Raw genomic sequence first — 24,003 nt, 5'->3', positions numbered from 1 at the left:
CAAAGTGAATCAGCTATACATATACATATATCCCCATATCCCCTCCCCCTTGCGTCTCCCTCCCACCCTCCCTATCCCACCCTTCTAGCTGGTCACAAAGCACCCAGCTGATCTCCCTGTGCTATGCGGCTGCTTCCCACTAGCTAGCTATTTTACATTTGGTAGTGTATATATGTCAATGCTTCTCTCTCACTTCGTCCCAGCTTACCCTTCCCCCTCCCCGTGTCCTCAAGTCCATTCTCTATGTCTGCATCTTTATTCCTGTCCTGCCCCTAGGTTCATCAGAACCTTTTTAAAAAAATTTTAGATTCCATACATATGTGTTAGCATACGGTATTTGTTTTTCTCTTTCTGACTTACTTCATTCTGTATGACAGACTCTAGGTCCATCCACCTCGCTACAAATAATTATTTCGTTTCTTTTTATGGCTGAGTAATATTCCATTGTATATATGTGCTACATCTTCCTTATCCATTCATCTGTTGATGGAAACTTAGGTTGCTTCCATGACCTGGCTATTGTAAATAATGCTGCAATGAACATTGGGGTACGTGTCTCTTTTTGAATCATGGTTTTCTCAGGGTATATGCCCAGTAGTGAGATTGCTGGCTCATATGGTAGTTCTGTTCTTAGTTTTTTAAGGAACCTCCATAATGTTCTCCATAGTGGCTGGATCAATTTACATTCCCACCAACAGTGCAAGAGGGTTCCCTTTTCTCCACACCCTCTCCAGCATTTGTTGTTTGTAGATTTTTTGATGATGGCCATTCTGACTGGTGTGAGGTGATACCTCATGGTAGCTTTGATTTGCATTTCTCTAATGATTAGTGATGTTGAGCATCCTTTCGTGTGTTTGTTGGCAATCTGTATATCTTCTTTGGAGAAATGTCTATTTAGGTCTTCTGGCCATTTTTGGATTGGGTTGTTTGTATTTCTGATATTGAGCTGCATGAGCTGCTTGTATATTTTGGAGATTAATCCTTTGTCAGTTGCTTCATTTGCAAATATTTTCTCCCATTCTGAGGGTTGTGTTTTCCTCTTGTTTATGGTTTCCTTTGCTGTGCAAAAGACTTTAAGTTTCATTAGGTCCCATTTGTTTATTTTTGTTTTTATTTCCATTTCTCTAAGAGGTGGGTCAAAAAGGATCTTGCTGTGACTTATGTCATTGAGTGTTCTGCCTATGTTTTCCTCTAAGACCTTTATAGTGTCTGGCCTTACATTTAGGTCTTTAATCCATTTTGAGTTTACTTTTGTGTATGGTGTTAGGAAGTGTTCTAATTTCATTCTTTTACATGTAGCTGTCCAGTTTTCCCAGTGCCACTTATTGAAGAGGCTGTCTTTTCTCCATTGTATATTCTTGCCTCCTTTATCAAAGCCAACATCGTTCTCAATGGTGAAAAACTGAAACCATTCCCTCTAAGATCAGGAACAAGACAAGGTTGCCCACTCTCTCCACGATTATTCAACATAGTTTTGGAAGTTTTAGCCACAGCAAACAAAGAAGAAAAAGAAATAAAAGGAATCCAAATTGGAAAAGAAGAAGTAAAACTGTCACTGTTTGCAGATGACATGATACTATACATAGAGAATCCTAAAGATGTTACCAGAAAACTACTAGAGCTAATCAATGAATTTGGTAAAGTAGCAGGATACAAAATTAATGACAGAAATGTCTTGCATTCCTATACACTAACAACGAAAAATCTGAAAGAGAAATTAAGGAAACACTGCCATTTACCACTGCAGCAAAAAGAATAAAACACCTAGGGATAAACCTACCTAAGGAGACAAAAGACCTGTATGCAGAAAACTATAAGACACTGATGAAAGAAATTAAACACGATACAAACAGATGGAGAGATATACCATGTTCTTGGATTGGAAGAATCAACATTGTGAAAATGACTCTACTACCCAAAGCAATCTACAGATTCAATGCAATCCCTATCAAACTACCAATGGCATTTTTCACAGAACTAGAACAAAAAATTTCACAATTTGTATGGAAACACAAAAGACCCCAAATAGCCAAAGCAATCTTGAGAAAGAAAAACGGAGCTGGAGGAATCAGGCTCCCTGACTTCAGACTATACTACAAAGCTACAGTAATCAAGATAGTATGGTACAAAAAAGGAAATATAGGTCAATGGAACAGGATAGAAAGCCCAGAGATGATCTTGATGTTTGGTGGCAAGACCAAGACAGGGACGTGAACCTACACACTGCAAGCATTTACAAAAGGCCACATACAGGTTCACAACATTCAGCAGTGGCCTGTAGGGAAAAAGGAAAGGAAGGAGGAGATGAGGGAAAGAAGGGAGGAAGGGAGGAAGGAAAGAAGGGAGGGAGGAAGGAAGAGAAAGAGGAGAGAGGGCAATTGACAAGACATTAACTTTCAGACCAGTAGGGACTGTTACAAATACTAAAAAAAAAAAAAAAGGAACAAAAAGAGTTTGCTCTGCCTTATATAAAACTTGTAGGAAAATTTGCCTTAGCAGATAGTGATGCTTTTGGCATCTACTGAACAATTAAAGGTAGTGATTCAGGAAGAGGATTATCTACAAGACAAAGTTTTTAATGCCAAGAAATTTGACTTGTTTGAGAAGAGATTCCTTAGAGAATTTTTATTAGCTGTGTTTTAAAAAATGTATTTAATGCTATTTTTAATCCTCCCTCCCCATTTTCAGTTTTCTATCCAACCTTGATCTTGCCAATTATGGTTGGCAACACCGTTTCCAGGTACAGAAACTGGCAAGAAGGTCTTCTGTTTCCAGGATGGGAGCACTTGTGTTTCCTTGTGCTCCGTCTCCGGGACTGATCCATTTACGAGGCTGCCATTCCATCTGGGCACTCACCGTGACAGGGTGGGGAGACAAGTCCCTTTCTCTTACGGAGCTTCATTTCCTCCTCCAAAAACAAAAAGGATTGGCCAAGATATTCCCCAAGGTCCTTCTCAGTCTGATGTTCTAGGTTCTGATGCCTTCTCTAAAGTTGACCCATGGAACTAGCTGCTGGACCAGAACAAGGAAATTAGTGCTTTGTGTTTCTCACCTATAAAATCCGGGGGATAATATTGCCTTGAGCACCACAAAGAGATGCCAGGGGATTCCCATGTGCCAGAAGGTCATTTTAATTAATTTTTATAAATCGAAACTATAACGTGCTTTACAAACGCGTGGGGTAAATTACACCTTCAGGACCAGCCAGACAGAAGCCTTAAAACAGCAGCTCTTAACTTTTTGGCAATTTGATATTTTGTGAATTTAATGAAAACTTTGAACTCTTTCTTGCCCCCCAAATGGACACACATGCAAAATTGTGTTTAACCAGGGCTCACATTTTCTTAGATAATAAACCACTGTATTTTCATTTCCAATAACCCCTAATTCTTGGTTGTGCTGGTCTCTCCTTCACCTATTAAACAAGAGGGGTCATTGCTTCAAAGAGAAGTTAGTGCATCCCGGGACAAACGCGTCCTCGTTTAGTTCTGTATTTCAAATTACACTTTTCTGGGTCAATAGGAAGCTCACAGTTGTAGGCTTTGTTGACAGAGAAAAGAACTTCTAGGATCCAATAGCCACGCTTTACAGAGCAAGAGCAAAGCTGGGTGGTCTGAATTTAGACTTTCAGGTGGCTTCCAGTACAGGGAAGTCCTGCTCCCCAGGAGGGAGGGCAGCCCCCTTCCCCTTTCAATTACAAAGTTGTGCCAGGGAGATTTGGAGATGGAGGAAAAATGGAAAGAAACCAAAGAAGATAGGGCTTTGGCATTTCGTGGGGAAACAGACTACCCACAGGGTGCCCTGGACCAACATGTGGCCAGAGCACTGTGGCAATAGCACCCAGCCCAGCGAGGGAGGTGAGGCTTCTTCCCCATGGCCTGGGTGGGGTCCCTAGGAAGTCCAGAAGTCTAGGCAGGCACCACTGTAGGGACCTGCAATTAGTGACGTGACCGATGGTGCAGAATAAGCTTGGAGGCAGGATAAGTTGGCCACAGAGCATGGTACCCTTGTGCCCTTAAGATGCCTCTGGTTATCAGAGGTGGATTGCTCGCTGACACCATCCATGAGGTCAGCAGTGGTCCTGAGGCATGCGCAAGAAAAGGGAGGTCAGGGGCCTAGAGTCGGGAAGAGCCCTGTCTGAAGTTTAGTCCAGCCAAGAGGACCAGGAAGGCAGGCTAGGTCAGCATTTTCTGGCCCCTGAGTTCAGCTCCCAGAGGCTCCTCTGAGAATTGTGACACTTCCTCTCTTGTCCACTAGATGGCACTGCTGCAGTGTTTGCTCCTTAACCTTTAAGAGGGAGGATCTCACATCCAGGCAGGATCCATGAAGGCAAGAAGGGTTTCCAAAACATCTTTCAGTGTCTCCCTGGGGTTTACTCTATGATGTCCCTGGTGCCTCAGATTCCACATCTTAGAGCTGTTCTCGAGCTTGTTCGCCTGTCCTAACAGCAATTTAATGAGGATCAGGGTTCTCCTGCCTATGTCCTCCCGTGAGATGTGGACAGAGTAACTGGCTGGGCCCCTCATGGGCCCTGGAGTGCTCGTGACCTTGGGACTCTGGTTGTAGCCACAAGAGTGGATCTTTGCTCTGTGGCCCAAATATTGATCTGTTGTGTCTGAGGGAAGCGATCACAGACGTGGACATTGTGCCACTGGATAACCCACCGCTTCCCTGCACTTTCTGGAAAGTTAACTACTGCTTTGCCTTGGGGGAGAATTATGGCAGGTCATTAGCTGAAGTGCCTAAAGCCAACTGCTTTTAGGCTTTGTAATATCCCAAACTCATGGAGGGTTGTTCTCTAGCTCTCTTGCAGGGAGGACCTAGCTAGGAAGTATCTCTGAGGGCTTGGAGGAGGAGGAGGGAGATTCTTTTGGCCAGATTTTAAGTATTGGGGACCCTCTTCCTGACCCATAGATACATCCCTGGTGTCCTCAGATGATGAGCCCATACATGGAAGCTTTAGAAAGACCCCACCAAAGAGAACCTGGTCCCTGACGAAGTACCTAAAGAGGGACTTCAGGGCTTGGGTCAGGGGTCCAAGGCTGGAGCTGGTTAGCTGTGATTCTCCTCAAAGACACAAGGACTCTGGACCAACTGTGCCCCCAGAACACAATTCCTTTCCCCAGGGACAAGCTCTCCACATGAGGATGGAGCCCTTTTTTCTCATCGTGGTTTCTCTTAGAAATAGACACTGAGACAAAGATTCAAGTGCAGGTAGTTTTTTTTGGGAAATGCAGAAAACCAGGAAGGCAGCCAATAAAGCCAGATACCACTGTGGGTGACTGGAGTTTAATCCCGTGGGGGAGATTCAAGGAAATGGCATGGATGGCTTCCCCAGATTCTCAGAATTTGCCCACTCAAGGAGTGAGGAAGCTGGATATTTACACCCAATTGTATGAGGCATTGTTTGGTGGCTGTCAGAGGCCCCCAGGCAAAGAGATGCTGGCATTGGGAAGTCAGCCGGAGCTCAGTAATGTGGAAGGCCTGAGGGATAGAGGTGGCCACCAACAGCATCCCTTACCCTCACAACCTTCCTCTGCCAGCAGGAAAGCCTGATGGGAAAGTCTATACCACGTCCCATGGGTCCAAGAGGAGAACCAAAGTGTTTCCTATCTATAGTTTAAAAGGGTCTATGAGACAAATGCTCAATCTGAGGTCAAACCAGAGAAACACGCTGAAAATCAGTCATCAAAGTAGGTTACATAAGCAAGCCTCTTTGGTCCAGTGTGTGGCAAAGTGGAGTTTCGAACCGAGAAGCTGGGAGCAAAGAGTAACAGGGGAGAGTCAGTTACCAGAACAAATTCTAGGCTGAGAGCCTCTGCAGAGGCTGAGAGATGCCCTTCTGACCTGCATCCTTCAGGGACCTGGGGCTGGAGGCTGGCTGTGATGACCCAGGAAATCAGCATTCTGCTGGGATATTGTCAGGTTGTCTGGGCTGGTGATGGAGCTTGGGGTGGACAGATTGAATGAGATAAAGGCTTCTGCATGGTGTTGGTACATAAGACATTTTGGCCATCATTTTTTTTTCCTAAAGTGTGTACTGTTACTATTATTATTAGTGATGAGGGAGTCCATCCGTTGAATTGCTGCATGCCTTTAACTCGCTTGGGAGCTTTGGCTCCAAGAAACCTGTCTGGCATCAGGCGGTGCCTTGGTAACATGAGATTGGGAGGAGAGCTCTATCTCTGCAGCTTCCTAAGCTCAGGTCCATGGACTCCTAAGGGCTCCATGTGTAGGATTCAGGGAGTCTGGGAACTTGGATGAGAAAAGAATGATGCCCTTGGTTTCTTTTACCTCTAAATGAAATTTAGCATTTCCTTTAATTATGAAAGGAGATAACAAACCACAGTTGATGAAGAGTACCTGTACCTTTGTCACCAATAAAAATCACAGATAGTTTCATGTTAAATTAGTTGTTGCAGAAATCTTACAATATCATCTATACCCATACAACTTTATATGTTACAGTGATAAGATATCACATCTTATTTAATGTATGAATAAAATGGTGTACATGTTTCTATATCATAACATTTGTGTATTTCTATATAAGTGGGTTTCTTGGTAATCCTATGTATTTTATTCTACACATTTCTAAAACTTTATTCTAAGAAGGGGTCTGTAAGCTTCCACAGACTGCCTCAAGGGTCCATGGCGTGGAAAATGTTAAAACCCCTTGGCAGGCCCTCAAATGCCAGAAGGTACAAGGTCAACCCAGGCTGGTACCACCTGTCAGACCAGAGGCCAGAGCACACGGGGAAGGTCCCGGACTGTGCTGGTCTCCTCTGACCCGCTCCTCTTCCCCGCCCCATGGGGAATCACTCAAGGGGCACAACCTTCCCTGGTTTTCTTTTCACTCATTTCGGAGGAAAGGAGCAGCGGAAATCAGTGTCTGGCGCCGGCAGGGGGTGCAGCCGCATCGCTCAGAGCCGCCTACGGGAGGCGGTGCACCTACGGAGCCCCGACCGCATCTTTTCACACCTCCAACCACCAACTCCCCGCCTCCCACGCGGCACACGGCCCCACCGTCCTTAGCAACCACTCCACACGCCCGGGCCAGACCGAGCCACGGGCAACCTGCGCCGGCTTAACAATTCGCTGTCCTTTCAGACCCCACCATTCTCTGTCCTTTCAACAGGTATGGGGGACGCAGGGTCCCTGCCATTGAGGAACGTTAACTCAAATTTCCACCAGGGGGCGCTAGGTATGCAGGTGCGAGGAGAGCCCACCTGCATTTCTCCTTCCTAAAAAGGTGTGCCTTGAAAGAAAGATCGGAGGTGACAGCCTGCTCTCTACTCCCTGTTTTTTCTCTCTCTCTGCCTGTCCATCCCACTCTCTGCTTATCTTGCTCTTTCTCTGACGTCTCTTTCTTTTTTTTTTTTCTTTTCTCTCTTTGTCACCTTTCTGTCTGAATGTCTCTCTCGTTGCTATTTCTAACACTGTTTATTTCTTCCTGTCATTCTGTGCTTGTTTCCTCTCTTTATATATGTCTCTTTCTGCCTCTCTCCTTCCGTCTCCCTCCCTCCCTCTGTCAATCACACACACACCCCCTCATGATTCCCTCCTAAGGCTGCAGGCAGCTCTTTGGGGCTGGGAGCCAGCCCTGCAGCTCATGAAAGCAGGGACTGTGTAGAGGGACGGTGGTGGGTGAGCAGCCTCTCTTTTTCAGGCTCCTAGGTGAGTGATTTCTATTTCCTATTTCTGGGCGGCCTCACTGCTGGGTAGGACGCACCTGAAGCCCAGATGGAGGTGTGGGAAGACAAACGCAGGTGCTGGCCCTACACAGCTGGTTCTCTCTCTACCACTGATGACCTGTGTAACCCTGGACGAGCTAAAGAACCTCTCTGGGGCTCAGTTTCCTTGTTTCAATGGGCCTCACTAAATCAGAGTAAATACCGGATTTAAGCAGGATTCTTGGGAGACTTAAATGTATGTGTTGGGCAGCTTTTGAATGGTTCCTGATGATTGCTGCTTCTTGACACCCCCCAGGCCCTTGTGTATCTCCTCCCTGAGGGTGGGCCGGACCTAGTGACTTGCTTCTAGCAAACAGAATATGGCAGAAGTGATGAGATTTCACCTCTGAGGTTGGGCTACACAAGATTGTGATTTCCTTATTGCTGGCTCTTTTTCTCTCTGGTGCTCTCACTTGCTTGCTCAGATGAAGCTGCCATGTCGTGAACTTTCTATAAAGAGGGCCACGTGGCAAAGAACTGAGGCCTCCGGCCGATCAGCCAGCAAAGAGCTGACGCCATCAGTCCAAATGAATCCTCCCAACAACCGTGGATCTTGGAAGGAGCTCTTCCACCAGCTGAGCTTTGAGATTACTCCAGCAGTAGCCAGCATCTCCACTGCATCCTGTGAGAGGCCCTGAAGCAGAGGACCCAGCTAAACTGCCTTTAGAAGCTGACCCACAGAAACTGTGAGATCATAAATGCATGGTCTTACGTGACTGAGCTTTGGGATCGTTTCCTATGCAGCAGTAGATAGCTAACACGGTATATGAAAGAGCTTGTATTAGCTAGGGTAGTCTAAAGTGCGGTAACAGACCTGAACATGTAAGGGCTCAATGAAACAATCCTGGTCAGTGAAGTCAATGAGGTCAACGAGAGGGTCTCTTTCATGCAATCATTCAGGGCCTGAGATTCCTTCCACCTTAAGGCTCCACTGTCCCCTAAGATCCCACAGTTGTCTGCATTCAGCCCAGAAAGGAAAAGGAAGAAGGGTGAAGGCAAACCCACTTCCATGAAAGCTCAACCCCAAAGAGGCACCCATAACCTCCATTCACACTCTCTTGGGGAAAACTTATTCACATAGTCCCATCTATGTTCAAAAAAGACTAGGAACTATACCTAGTCATGATGGCTATAAGCTTGGAGAGAATGACTCTGGGTGGTACAGACCCAGCCAAAATCCTCAGTATGTCCTGGCCAAAAGGAGCCTGGCCCTGGGCTCTTCTCCAGATCCTCTTTCCTGACACTGAAATTGTCAGAGACTTACCTACTGAGAAGTTCTTGCCTTTCTCATCTCATCCTGGTCCATGTGTCCTAATGCTGCCCAATCAAGACCTAGAGGTCTCTTCTCTCTTACAGCTTGGTAGTATTCAGGTCATGGATTCTAGAGAACATTTGGCCTGCTTCATACAAAGCAGCATACAAATAGGTCTTTGTATGTTGTAGTGGCTGACTTATTACTAACTCATCTGCAAAATTATGAGCTCCAGGAAGTTTCCACACCAGCCTACATCTTCACCTTCAGGGTTGAACCATTGCACCAGACATTTTAGACCATCCTGCATCAGGTTTCCTGAATCAGCAGAAATTTTGTTTCTGAATCAGTAAAGATTAGGTTCAACGGCATACATCAAGAAACCCAGAAAACTGTGGCATAAATAAGAGATTTATTTTTTCACTTAATTTTTCTCTCATGTAAAGAAACTTTTAAGTAGGCAACCCAGGGTTAGTATGATAGCTTCATCAGAAGCCCAGGGTACCATTATTTTTTGCTGCACTGTTCTCAAAGTCACCTTCTAGTTATAATATGGTTGCTGCAGCTCTAGCCATCACGTCCATGTTCCAGGAAGCAGGGAAAGGAGGAGGCAAGGGCCAAAGGGTATATCTCCAAGCTGAATGAGCCTCTTTAAAGAACATTTCCTATCGGCAAGGGAGGCTGGGAAATGTGGTTTCCTAGCTGGGCACCTTGTTGCACACAGCAATACTGAGATTCTCTTATCAAAGAAGAAGGGGAATTGGGTAGGTAACTGGCAGTCTCTGATACATCCTCTTACTGCCTACAGGAGCAGAAACATAGATTCCCCAGACCCAAATCCCAATTGGCTTTTCCATAATAGCCATTAATGGTATTGACTAAACTGTCTATATCATTGCACTTTTATGGCTCTGCTGAAGGATGCCCCCAGGCCACTGTGTCTTTGTTACAGCTAATAGCGGCCAAGTATAAGAGAGTGGCAGTGCTGTCTCCTGGGCAGATGGACAGCCACTTCCCAGACCCTGGCATCCAGTGCCTGAGATGATTGGATAAGACAATGCTTATGTTTTTTTATTTTTTAATTGAAGTATATGATTTACAATGTTGTGTTAATTTCTGCCATACAGCAAAGTGAGTCAGTTATACACATATATACATTCTTTTTTATATTCTTTTCCGTTATGGTTTCCCAGGATACTGAATATAGTTCCCTGTGCTCTACAGTAGGACCTTGTTGGTTATCCCTTCTGTATGTAATAGTTTGCATCTGTTAATCCCAAACTCCCAATCCACCCCTGTCCCCGCCCAGCAACCACAAGTCCGTTCTCTATGTCCGTGAGTCTGTTTCTGTTTCGTAGATAGGTTCATTTGTGTCATATTTTACATTCTACATATAAGCGATATCATATGGTATTTGTCTTTCTCTTTCTGACTTCACTTAGTATGATAATCTCTAGGTTGGATGGTGGGATTCTTGAGGTTATTTTCCTCTTGTTATTACTTACCTCTATTATTTAATTTTTCTCTAATCAACCTTCAATTCATTTGTAACTTACCCCCAAAATTTTTGCTCCTGTTTGAGTCGGACTATTTTCCTAGCCTGCTGAGGGCTCTTTGAACCATTTCAGGCAGGTCCGGCCATTCCTTTTTCACCTTAAAGTATATATGTGTTGCCACTTCAAGCTGACCAGAGGGAAGCAGAAGTCTGGGCAGGAGGCAGAGCCTAAGGCAGCACTGGCTGTTCTGAGTCAGCGGCCGCCTCCCAGGGACCAAGATGCTCCCAGGGCCTGGGGACACGTGAAATGAAGTTGGTGACTCTCTGCTCCTCTATCATGCAAGCCCATGGCAGAGAACCTAGGCACATTCCTGTAACTGCTTAGCCAGCCTCCTCCTGTCTCTTCCGAGGCTTTTATGTTAGAACAGAGGGCTTGGAGCAAAGCTGCTGGACAGGTAGTGTTGCCTAATGATTATGAACAAGTGCTTTTGAGTGAGTCTGAATTGCAAACCTGCCCCTTACAGACTCCGGGACACTGCGACAGGTTCTGATCTCTCTGAGCCCCGGTATTCTCACCTATAAAGGGAAAATAAAAGTACTGGCCGGGAGGTCGTTGGGAAAATTAAGAGAGAGGGTGCTTGTAAAAGCCTTTGCCTATGGCCTGCACACAGCACGTGCTCAAATAAAGGTGGTTGTTATAACTATGGTGATAATGACACTTTTGTGCCCCACTCCCAGGCACAAGGCTGGTCCTGTCCTGCCAAGCAAATCCTCCCCACCACCCGCATCAGCAGTTAGCACCAGCCTGATGAGGAAACCGGCCCACCAACAATGGAAATCCAGGGAAAGCAGTAAAAACAAACAAAAAAAATAGCAAAACAAAACCAAAACACAAAACCTCCCTGTGTTTGAGAGAAACACTTGCCCCCACCCAGCTTCGCCAATATCTAGGTACCAGTGGGAAACTTCCTCACCCTTCTGGATAGTTCTTTTGGGGTAAGAAAGGTCTTTAAACAGCAGATAACTCAAAACCCAAAAACTTAAGACCAAAACCAAAACCGAAGAACAACAACAAACTTCCCACTACAACGACCCAAAGCACAGACTATTTCCTCCGCAGAGATGGCAGCTTTCTTCCACTGTCATCAAGCATGTTTATCTCACAGCTGTCAAGAGCTGGACTCTGTCTAATACGACACCTCTGGGAGACTGTCACATGCGCTGGGAGAGCCCAGGAGAGCAGAGGCTCTCCATCAGGGTCAGGGTCAGGGTCAGGGTCAGGCTGTGGACCACCTGAGCACGGGGTGGATGGGAGGCAGGAGTTTCTGGCCTCTTCTGCCCCGGGCTCTTGCAAAGAGCCGATTTCCCCTGTTCCCCGCCTGCTTTGAGCCTAGCGCCTTGCTGGTTACTGACCAGAACCTCACGGAAATGCTCCAGAAAGAAACACATGTCCTCTCCAGGAGCCAGAGCAGCAATTCCACCTTCAAAAAGAATTCTACAAACAGTCCCAAGACAGACTTAGAACCTCACTAATTTGGACAAATTCGTGGTGGGTTAGGGTTGGGCTTCTGGGGACAAAGGGACTCTGAATTCTAAAACAGTGGAAAGGAAATGCATTCTCAGTGCACATGGGAACCAGAACTTTCCTCTGATTTCCGCGTTGGCCCTAGATGGGGGACACGCTTCAAAGAATATCTAATATGTGGGTATAAATAGCAGAGTGGTGGGATGCATGTCCGAGGGGGTCTCGGAGGCACTCTGCAACTGTGCAGTGAAATAATCTTCATTTTCTAAGCTTTGGTCATAGGAGCAAATGTCCAGGCAAACATTTACTCAAGTATCTGGAATACTGAATTAGAGAGGTCGGGACTTGGAATGATGCAGAGAAATTCGGAGACATGAATTTGGGCACCAGAAACTTGGTTTGGTGACTTGGGCCAGGCCGGGGAACTTTCGTTCTTCTTTGTGTGTTTTCAAGGGCAAAAGAGTCTGGGGAAAGTTCTAAGCAGAGCAGCCTGTACATTCTTTTTTGTTTTTTTGAGGGGTGGGTATAGTTGCTTTACAACTTTGTGTTAGTTTCTGCTGTACAGCTAAGTGAGCTAAGTGAATCAGCTATATATATACATATATCCCCTCCCTCTTGGACCTCCCTCCCATATGTCAATTCCAATCTCCCAATTCATCCCACCCTGCTTCCCCCACTGTGTCCACATGTCCGTTCTCTACATCTGCGTCTCTGTTCCTGCCCTGCAAATAGGTTCATCTGTACCATTTTTCTAGATTCCATATATACACGTTAATATACGGTATTTGTTTTTCTCTTTCTGACTTACTTCACTCTGTATGACAGACTCTAGGTCCATCCACATCTCTACAAATGACCCAATTTTGTTCCTTTTCATGGCTGAGTAATATTTCATTGTATATATGGCAGCCTGTATTCTTGTTTGTTATCTGCGTGGCTGGATCATAAACCTGCCTTATAACTAACCAAGGACAGTGCCCCAGGCCTCTGTAGAAATTTCAGCATCTGAAGTTGCTGAGGCTCAAACCTCGCCCAGTGCCTGTTGGATGTGACCACTGAAAGCTCTGCTTTTCCTGCTGTTCAAAGCTGGATCCCACACTGGATGCAAGCCCAGACTCCCGGGGCTGAGGGAGGGTTCATAATGTTAGCTACCCATGAACTACATATTTGGTGAAAAGATTAGTCCAGCTGAAATTGATGAAGTTCACCAAGAACCCCTCAGCCTCCCTCTGACCAATTTGGCTGCACCATGAAGTGTTTCCTTTAGGCGAAAGGTGAAAATTCTCCACTTAATAAGGAAAGAAAAAAAACCGTATATTGAGGTTACTAAGATCTGCGGTGAGAACGAATCTTCTATCTGTGAAACCGTGCAGAAGGAAAAAGAAATCCGAGCTAGATTTGCTGCCGCACCTCAAACGGCAAAAGTAACAGCCACAGTGTGTGACAAGTTCTTAGTTAAGATGGAAAGGGCATTAAATTTGTACAATAAGAAATACTGAGAGAGAGAGACCACATTCACACAACTTTTATTACAGTATATTGTTCTATGTTATCATTATTGTTGTTAATCCCTTACTGTGCCTAATTTATGAATTACACTTTATCATAGCTATGTATGTATAGGAAAAACATAGTATATATAGAGCTTGGTGCTATTGTAGTTTCAGGCATCCACTAGGGGTCTGGGAACATATCCCCGTGGATAAGGGGGTACCACAGAGCACCCCAGTCTGTGGCAAATGGATCGTGGCAGCCTAGCCAAGACAGTGAACCATTTCACCAGGTGGCAAAGATGAATTCTGTCCATGATAAAGTTGTCGTCAAGGGAACATAGGTTGTTTCTCTCTCAGTAACAACCAGCAGCATTAAAGCTTCAAGGAGGGGCCCTGACTTAAGGTGCAAGGCAGATTTTAACAGGCAGTTAATCTTGTTTTCAGAGTTCTAGAGGGCCGGACAGTGGGAAGAAGTTACTGATATTCAGACCTTGTTTGGATCACTGTCAGAAAGAGGTTTCTGCCCTAGAACTAGCTGTCTCTAGAGTTTATCAAGCCGATAATAGACTGGTGGATGGGCATCCGGTGGGAGAGCGGATTAGATGGTGTTTTGACCCTGGAGTAACAGGAACCCCCGACCATTTATTAAGGGTGATGATCACTGGCGAGCCTGACAGTCTCCAGGGTCCCGGAACCAGCAGCAGCATTAGTGACGCCTGTCTGGCTTTCTCACTTCCTCAGCTTGGCTTTTTGTGTTTGGACAGTGTTGGGGGCCCACATCAATAAGCAGCAGAAGAAGTTAAGCTGGGAGCCACACTTGCAAGAGCTACCCATCGGCTGGAGCCTCTTTGGGGAAAGAACACTGGAATCTACTAACACGCCAAGAACCCCATTTATACCGATAGGCATAGACCCCATCTCATGACTGCCCCGGCTCCAGGGGTGGGGAGGCCCAATATATTGTGTCTGTTTTCTTCTTTCAAATATAAGCTTTAAAGGGTAAATACCATGATACTCATCATTCCTCATGGTGCCTTGCAATTGCTCAATATGTTTTAGCTCCTTCTTCTTTTGCTCCCTCCCTCCCTCCCTCCCCTTCTCTCCCTCCCTCCCTCCCTCCCTCCCTCCCTCCCTCCCTTCCTCCCTCCCTCCCTTCCTTCCTTCCTCCCTCCCTCCCTCCCTCCTTCTCTCCATCTCTCCCTTCCTTCCTTCCTTCCAGGAAGTCTTAGAAAGCAAACCACAGGGCTTCCCTGGTGGCGCAGTGGTTGAGAATCTGCCTGCCAATGCAGGGGACACAGGTTCGAGCCCTGGTCTGGGAAGATCCCACATGCTGCGGAGCAACTAGGCCCGTGAGCCACAACTACTGAGCCTGTGCGTCTGGAGCCTGTGCTCCGCAACAAGAGAGGCCATGATAGTGAGAGGCCCGCGCACCGCGATGAAGAGTGGCCCCCACTTGCTGCAACTAGAGAAAAGCCCTCGCACAGAAACAAAGACCCAACACAGCCATAAATAAAAATAAATAAATAAATAAATAAATTTTTTTAAAAATAAGAAAGATATAAGTAAATTAAAAAAAAAAAAGCAAACCACAGAATAGGTGTCCAAATATATTTGTTGAACTGGACTGAAGTAAACCTCTGGAGTTTGGGGCCCACCACCTGTCCCTATATGTAGGTCTTGGAAACTTGCCTAAGGGAGAAAGCAGAGTAGCCGAGAGACCCAGGGATTTGTGCTTCGGGCGAGAGGAAGGGGCAGCTGATTAGGAGCTGGTGATCTGCCAGCCCAACTGCACATCTGGAGCTCAAATCAAAACAAGAGGCTGGCGTGCTGGCAATGAGTGGGGATTGGGAACCCGCTTCTGGCCCCTTGGCAGTTTCCAGACTTCGTGGACCACCTGGTTCCTTGTGCAGGCTCTGAGCTCCTCCCTGGTCCATCCCTGGGCTGCTGACACTCAGCTGTTCTCAGAGCAGCCCTTGAAAGCAAAGTGGAAGGAGGAGCGATTGCATACAAATCAGGGACAACCGATCACCGGACAGCCCAGTGGTGTGCGGGTCACCGGCTCTGCCCAGGCCTGACTTCTGCCCTTTGTGAAACAGGGATACTTTCTGAGAATAGCGGAAAAAATATCAGATGAAAGAAACATGGCTTCAGAAACCCAAGTCAAAGGGTTTGGAGTAGTGGCTTACGATGATGCTTTCTGGTCCAAACTGACCTTTCTCTGCCCTTTCGGTTTCTTCTTCTGTAGCCCCCAGAATCAGTATAAAGAACACATTTGAGAAATAACACATTCAAAGGCGTAAGCTTCGATGGCTTGGACGTGGATCAGGAATACCATCTGTGATTTTTTTTTTTTTTTTTTTTTTTTTTGCCATATGAATTGAGGGGGAAAAAAATGAAAGAGAAGGAAATGGCCACCAGACAGGAGGGTGGGGAGATCTACGTGACGGGACTGCATGGACGGAGGGAGATGGACAAAGGTTGTCAGAACTCAAGCCCGATGCTTGGAGCCTGCTGCCTGAGCTATGCAGAGGTATGGGTCTCTGGAACTTCCAGATTCCCCTAAAGCACTGAGACCCTAGGCTCCCCCAGGGCCCTGCTTGCCTTTTCTCTCCTCCCTCTCTGGCCACAGTTAATTCCTCTTCTCTGCTTTGGCCGCTGGCCTGCCGCCCCCAAGCCTTCAGGTCCCCTGGGGTGCTGTGGGGCAGTGAGGATGCTGACCCAGACGCTGGCCGCAGGCTCTGGCCTTTGGGAGGAACCGGTGCTGATACGGACACACAGCCCAGGCTTCCTGGATGCCGGAAGCAAGGGCCAGAGCCAGGATTTGCAGCACACGTGCTGTGCTGGGGGTGCTGAGAGCCCCCCGTGGCCCTAAACCAGCACCCCCATCCCCACCATGTAAACAAGCAAACCCGAACATCCTGCCTGCTGCCTTGCGGCCCTGAAGAACAGCAGCACTTCTCTCTTGAAAACTCCAGGGCACTTCCTGCTGTCCGTATGCTAGGGGTGCAGCCTTAGGAATAGAAATGAGCCCAAAGCGCAGTGAACAAGTCGGAGGGTGGGGCTCCAACTCCGTCGGGGGAACGTGAGTTTGGATGTTGGGGAACACAGAGCAGGTCTTGTGGCTTCTCTGGTCCGAGGCCATTTCGGCCCATTTCCCGGAGGATGAAGGATCCCACAGGGGCCCACTGAGTACCTCAGGGGGATATGGGCTCAAAGCCTCAGCTAACGGTAAAATGGAATATTTGCCTTCTTTGAGCTTCTACCTTCAGACCCACACAGGAGGAGAATGGCTCAGTCTGGGCAGGATCGCTCCTCAAAGCACCGCCTTGGAATACTACCCAAAGCCCCCTTGACCCCGCAGGGGACCGGCAGACCCTTGGCTCTTTTGGCTTAATAGTTACCCCGAGGATCTGATATTTAAGTTTGATGAACTCCTCCTCACCGAACAGCAGAATTTTCCATCTGTGCTCATGGACCCCCATTCTCAAAGAGCCCCCCCAAACGGCAGCTGACACGCATGTCTGTGGGTTGGGTTACACCGAACAAGCCGGATCTTCTTGGCTTCCTGGGAGGGAAGAGACGTGGGGCTGTCCACGCCCAGGGGACTTCAGCCCATTTCCTTCCAGGCTCATTTCCAGGGCAGAAGGCCTGTCGTCTTTTTGGATTTCGCTTCTCCATGAATAGAGGGGCAGCTGCTTCCACTACGGGCTCTCTGGTCTCGAGAGATGGGAGTGGCTGCCGGCGGCAGAAAGGGGCGGACCAGGACGCTCGGCCAGGTCGCCCACGGCCCTCCTCTCCGTCACAGCTTTCTGCACCTACCTGACCCTTCTAATCTGGGGTCAGCAGGGGGTTAGCAAGCAGGTGTCCAACGTCAAGTTCTGTCCTGCTTTGGGGGAAGGCGAGAGCAAGGGCAGGCTGGCCGTGTCCCCACCCCACGAAGTGAACGCTCTCTGCCTTTAATAAACCAGAAGCCCTTGCCACGTCCCAGGAAGTGCCTCCTGGACCGGGCTCTGGAAGAATCAAAAAGCAAACAAGGCTGAGCTGGGAAGTGCTCATATGTATTTATTTCACAAAGGGGGAGATGATCACCAGTAAGATGCCACCAAATGAGACACTGTGAACCCCACACTGGGCAGGTACGGGCTTTGGTTCTGGGCAGGGCTTGGCCGGACAGCACGAGGGAGACAGACGGGAACTGGCAGGAGGGCGGCCTTCCATCTGGGGCACCAGCCCAGCCACATCCTCCTGGCCAGCCCGCCCCCCGCAAGCTTCTCAGCATCCTTGACCTGATCTGGGCCGGCAGTAATGCGACAAGTCCAAGGCCACACCTCTACATCTGCTCTACCGTGCACTCAGACGCACACGCCCAGACACACGCGCCACGCACTCGCCCCCCCCAGGCACACACCCTCATACGCATGCACACTCGTCCATATATTAACTCTGATTTATAAGTGCACCCTAACCAGAGGGCAATCAGCAAAAAGTTATTACTCTTCAGAGGGGACTCGACTGCCTTCTTCCCTGCCAGCTGGCAGAGCACAGGGAGACACGAGAGTACCCTCCAGGGTCCCGGCCCCCTGTGCTGTGCTGACGTTAGTCCTTAAGCTCCAGATGGGGGCTGCTTGCTGCGGTAGCCACTGTGAGTCCGGGCTCCCCGGCCCCTGGGCAGGCAGAGCAGAATGGGCCCGGCTCCAGCCTGGGGGGCCCCTCACAGCTGAGACCACCCCACGTGCTCTCTGGCTCCCTGCTGACGGCACAGGTGGAAGAGCTGGTCCAGGCACATAGGATCCTAATGCCCAGGTGACCGTGGAAGTGTCAGCTCCTTCCAGGTCATCTCGGGGGTGGGGTCCAGAAAAGTCCAAGGCCACCCGCTGGAAAGGTTTGGGGGGTGGCGATCTTGGGCTGTGAACAGGCATCTGGGCAGAAGCAACCCGGGGGACATGGAGTCTCAGGGCCTCGCTGCCTCCGCAGAGGAGGGGGAGCTAGGCTGTGGCCCAGCACCACCCACTTCCACGCTGTTGAGGGCTCGGGTGGAATTCAGAAGCTGCTGCTGCTGCTACGAGTGATGGGAAAAAGGAGGGGCCCCCGCCAGCCCCAGTCCTGCAAGTGGATGGGAAGACGAGCAGGAGATGTGACGTGTCACTCCTCGGTACCAGGTCCACATCCAGGCTGCAGGATACACGGCTCCCGTGCTCCCAGAGAAGGGTCAGGGAGCTCTGCCAGGGGGCATGAGCCTCAGGCAGCTGGATGCCTGATGGAGAGGCAGCGTCTCCATCTGGGCCCCAGGCTGCCCTGGGGAAGCCCCGGGAGGCCCACTGAGCACCTGCCGACTGCTTGCTGTTTCTCTCCCAGCGTGGCTGGTCCAGAGGACGCAGACCCTGCCCCGGGGGCCAGGCTCCGAGGGCCCCAGCTCCTCCCACTACTTGATGAAGTTCTTAATCGTCCACCTCTGCCCCGTGCAGCTGCGGAGGATGAGGTCGATGCCAGCCAGGCCTCGGCTCTCCACCTCCAGGCAGCGCCCCGTGCCCTTGTTCATGACGGCGCCATTCTGGGAGCGCGTGGGGGTGACAGACAGACGGACGGAGACGGAAAGACAGACACAGAGACGGGAACAGAGAGACAGACAGAGAGACGGAGACGGAAAGACAGACACAGAGACGGGAACAGACAGAGAAGGAGACAGAGAGACGGAGACGGAAAGACAGACACAGAGACGGGAACAGAGAGACAGACAGAGAGACAGAGACGGAAAAACAGACACAGAGACGGGAACAGACAGAGAAGGAGACAGAGAGACGGAGACGGAAAGACAGACACAAAGACGGGAACAGAGAGAGAAGGAGACAGAGAGACGGAGACGGAAAGAGACACAGAGACGGGAACAGACAGAGAAGGAGACAGAGAGACGGAGACGGAAAGACAGACACAGAGACGGGAACAGACAGAGAAGGAGACAGAGAGACAGAGATGGAAAGACAGACACAGAGACGGGAACAGAGAGACAGACAGAGAGACGGAGACGGAAAGACAGACACAGAGACGGGAACAGACAGAGAAGGAGACAGAGAGACGGAGACGGAAAGACAGACACAGAGACAGGAACAGACAGAGAAGGAGACAGAGAGACGGAGACGGAAAGACAGACACAGAGACGGGAACAGACAGAGAAGGAGACAGAGAGGCGGAGACGGAAAGACAGACACAGAGACGGGAACAGACAGAGAAGGAGACAGAGAGATGGAAACGGAAAGACAGACACAGAGACGGGAACAGAGAGACGGACAGAGAGAGAGACAGGGACGAAGAAACAGAGAGAGACAGAGGCAAGGATGGAGACACAGACAGAGAGATAGAGACAGAGACAAGGATGGAGAGACAGACAGAGAGATAGACAGAGACAGACAAAGATATAGGGAATGAGAGAGACAGAGAGAAACAGAGAGATAGAAACAGAGAGAGATAGACACAAAGAGACAGGGAGAGACAGAGATACAGAGACAGGGAGAGGGGTAGGGAGGGAGAGAGAGAGAGAGAGAGACGTAACCACCGTAGTGCCCGGCACATGGCCCCTCTTGGGGAACAATCCCACCAAAATTCTGTGCACAGGGGGTAGGGATCGTGGGGCCTTTGGGCCTTCTCTGGGAACCCTAAAGTCAGAAAATAAATAAGCTTCACCAAGTCTGAGTGGCTGAACCAGGTGAAAGCATTGGGAGGGGATGGTGTCAGGATGGGGGACTGCCCGGGATAGTCTGAATCTGACTTTCTCCATCCCTCTGGCATGTAGAAGATTCCAGAGAAATCACCCCGAACTCCCTCTCGAGATGTGTCAGAGCCCAGCCCGGCCTAGCGCTGCCACAGGGATCCCGAAGGCTGTCTCACAGGCAAAGGCCCCAGGGATCCCACCTGAACACGCGCAGGAGTCCACGTGCCTAGCCTTAAGCTGGGAGACCTTGGGTTGCACTTTGCTGGCCGCCCTTCCCGGGGGAGCTCGCAGCATCCTCACGTGCTCTGGGCCGCCAGGCCTGTCCGCGGAGCACTTACCTGGATGAAGTTCCAGCGCTTGTACAGGCTGCCCTTGACCTTGTCGCAGTCCAGAAGCTGGGGCAGACGACTCCTGGAGTTGTCCACCAGGCAGCGGGTGTCAGGGAGGAGCGTGGTGGTTCCCAGGGCTCCCAGGTGCAGGAAGCCCTCCTTGGTGTAGCGGGCCAGCTGGGGAGAGAGCAGAGCGGCAGGGCCACGGAAGGTAGTGGTGAGACCACGAGGGACACATGGGTCACCCAGGACTTTGTCCATGCTGCAGTCCCGGCCACCTTCACAGGCCTGTCACACATCCACACACACACCCAACTCACAGGGGCGCCCCGTCCAGGAAGCCCACGGCTTGCTAAGCCTGGATACAGATTCCCTGGGCCACTCCCTGATTTCCTTCTAAGCATGTCCTCGGTCAGTGTTTCAGGAGTCTGGCCTTCTGTTCAACAACGCGGGGAGCAGGAATAAGGGAAAAAGCAGGACATCTGATTTCTAAAGCTTGGCTCTGCTTCCAGCTGGCTGGGCCACCTTGAACAAGTCAATTGACCTCTCTGATCGTCCGTTTCCTCCTCATTTGTAAACAGGGGTTAATTAAATCTACCCTGCTGCAAAAGGGCCCAAAGAGTCACTTCACTGAAGAAGAAACAGGCATATGAAAAAGCATTCAACCTCCTAGGTACTAAAATAAATCAAAAATCAAAACAATGAGACACCACGTTTTAAAAAAAAAATTATTTGTATTTTGTCAAGGTGAGCCTAAGATGGGCTGGAGGGGGGGTAAATTACTACAACCTTTCAAAAAGGAATTTCAAAATATAAACAGTGTGCTTTTAAAATGTTTCTCTCCTTTGACCCAATAAATCTACTTTAAAAAATCTTGGGAATTCCCTGGTGGTCCTGTGGTTAGGACTCCGCACTTTCACTGCCGAGGGTGCAGGTTCAGTCCCTGGTTGAGGAACTAAGATCCCTTCGTAAGCCATGAGGTACGGCCAAAGAAAAGAAAAAAGAAAAAAAGAAATCTATCCCAAGAAAATAATTAGAACTGTGAACAAAAGTTTATGTAGAGGGTTGGGGAGGAGGGGGAATTGGATGAGGGCAGTTAAAAGGTACAAACTTTCACTTATAATATAAATAAGTACTAGGGATGGAATGTACAGCATGATAAATATAATTAACACTGGTGTATGTTATATATGAAAGTTAAGACAGTAAATCCTAAGAGTTCTCATCACAAGAAAAAAAATTTCTTTCTGTTTAATTTTGTATCCAGGAGAGATGATGCATGTTCACTAAACTTACTGTGATGATCATTTCATGATGTATGGAAGTCAGATCATTATGCTATACACCTTAAACTTACACAGTGCTGTATGTCAGTTATATCAATAAAACTGGAAGAAAAAAGTTTAGGTACAGGGTATTTATTGCAATGTTATTTCTAATGATGAAAAGGCAGAAACACCCTAAATGCACAACCCCATCCTGGTACTTGCTCCGTGCTCCATGTACTGCAACAAATGCTAGCGAGCATTGGGTAGATTCCCAAAACGGCCACATCTTTCTATGCACCCTGGGCCATATGACTTTGCTGCAATTTCTATTAGGAAGCGGAATCTGTTTCCTCATCCTTGAATATTGGTTGGCTTTGTGACTTGCTTTGGCCAACAGAATGTAGCAGAAAGGGGGATGCGTCTGTTGCTGGTATATACCTTGCATATTTCCACCCTCCTGGAACCCTACCGCCACCATGGCAGCAAGTCCAGGATGGCCTGCTAAAGGATGATAGCCACGTGGTCCGAACAACCAGCCAGTCAACCACCAGACAAGTGGATGAGGTCATTGTAGATCAGGCAGCCCTCAGCCAAGCTGCTGGCTGATGGGAGAGGCGTGAATGAGTCCAACCCAAATCATCTGAGCCTGGTCCAGATCACAGAACCATCCAGATGACCCACAGACTTGTAAGCAATAATAAATAAATGCATATTGTTTTATGCCACTAAGTTTTGGGGTAGTTGTTACGCAGCAATAGCTATCTGATACACAGATGATATTGCCTGACAATCCTTCTCACCACGAGTTGTGAGTCCATACTAGTTTGGTGCCTTGGCCTCTCCTGACTGCCCATGTTGTTTAAAACCCTGTATTCCAACTTTCGAACAAATACATTCACCTGTCTTTCACACTCCTTTGGGGCAGGGATCGTGTCCAATTTATTTCATTCTTCCTAGGAGACAATCACAGACCAAGGGCTCCGAGCATGTTTGTGAATGAGCACATTACAGATGTGATGAGCATCTTCATTTACAAAATGCAGCCACAGCTATTGCTTTAAACTCCACAAACATGTTTTGAAGAGTCCTCTATGTGCCCAGGCTGGGAACAGGCACTGGGAATACAAGAATGGGGCTGTATTCCCACTGAGATGATTCCAGGGCAGGTTGGCGAGAGGCACGCACAATCTTCATGTCTATTCTCGTGATCCTGTGAGGTGGCTGGAGCAGGAGTGATGATCATTATTAATATACAACGGATGCCTAATCCATTACAGAATAATATTACCAGCCAGCATCTATTGGAGGCATACTCTGCCCCATTTCTAAGCATGGTACAGAGAAGAAATAATGTAATTTCTACAATAACCTGTGAAGTAGGTGCTATTACCCTTCTCATTTCGAAGAAGAGGAAACAGGCATGAAGACATCTGGTCACCTGCCCGGGTCCTGGCTTTTATCCTTGGGTCCCCAGAGACTCGATGGTTGGCAGCCTTGGCCCAGCAGCTGAGCAGCAGAGGGACCTCCTCTCAGATGATCCTGGGTTCCTGAGAGCCTGGGCATTTCTGGCCAGGAATGGAGCAGAAAAGTAGCTCTGCCCCAGGACACAAGTGTCTCATCAGGGGATAAGATGCTCCGCAGGGGCTCTCTCTTCTAGTGAAAGCTGCTCAGAAACCCTCTGTTCTGATCCCCAAAGGGAGCCTGCCGGATCCCCTCAGGAACAAGTGACAGGAGTTTATTAAATGCCCTTGAGAGAGAGATGTGGTTAACATGTGTCTTAAACCCAAATTAGTTCCAAATCAGAATAACTGTTAGAGGCAAAATGGTAAAAAAAAATTCAGAAGCCCTGCCCCATCCCTCCTCCAACAATGTCTCTCTGAATGTGTTTAAATTCATCAAATGCAAAGTGATGAATGACAGCAAGCTGCCTTTATGTTCAGGGGAAAGATATACACAGCTGCTTATTGAAATTATGAATCAATCTATTACCCAGCAGGCACGTGAGCAGCGCTAAGAACATTAATTAACTAAGCATATCTGTGACCCAGATGCTTAAAAAGAGTGAAGCTAAACGCCACTGGGAGTTAGAAGCTCTCCTTTCTGAGGTCTTTTAGGACATGAAAACAGTAAGATCCAGACTTCCGGGACCTGCAAAAGGCCACATATCCAGCCCCCACCCAGGCAGACGTCAGGTGGGTAAGG

The 24,003-nt window shown here is 48.3% G+C and overlaps 1 protein-coding gene across 3 annotated transcripts in view; it reads right to left on the bottom strand.

Moving 5' to 3' along the window:
• The window catches only part of GALNT17 (polypeptide N-acetylgalactosaminyltransferase 17), a 482,627-nt gene that overhangs the window by 8,350 nt on the left and 450,274 nt on the right, over positions 1–24,003 (bottom strand). The window contains exons 10-11 of one of the 3 annotated variants that reach the window (XM_057529212.1): positions 20,543–20,710; positions 2,681–3,009 (exon numbers count right to left, since the gene is read on the bottom strand). In XM_057529212.1, the coding sequence (XP_057385195.1) occupies positions 2,968–3,009; positions 20,543–20,710 (210 nt within the window). In that variant the 3' untranslated portion in view covers positions 2,681–2,967. Of the gene's footprint in view, positions 1–2,680; positions 3,010–17,329; positions 19,050–20,542; positions 20,711–24,003 lie in introns of those variants that run through there. The other 2 variants (XM_057529211.1, XM_057529210.1) reach the window with 2 other exon arrangements.

The sequence above is a fragment of the Balaenoptera acutorostrata genome, chromosome 15 (genome assembly GCF_949987535.1).
Source record: "Balaenoptera acutorostrata chromosome 15, mBalAcu1.1, whole genome shotgun sequence".
NCBI lineage: Eukaryota > Metazoa > Chordata > Mammalia > Artiodactyla > Balaenopteridae > Balaenoptera > Balaenoptera acutorostrata.
The sequence above is the reverse complement of the archived record's forward strand: the minus strand, read 5'-3'. Positions and strand labels throughout refer to the sequence as shown.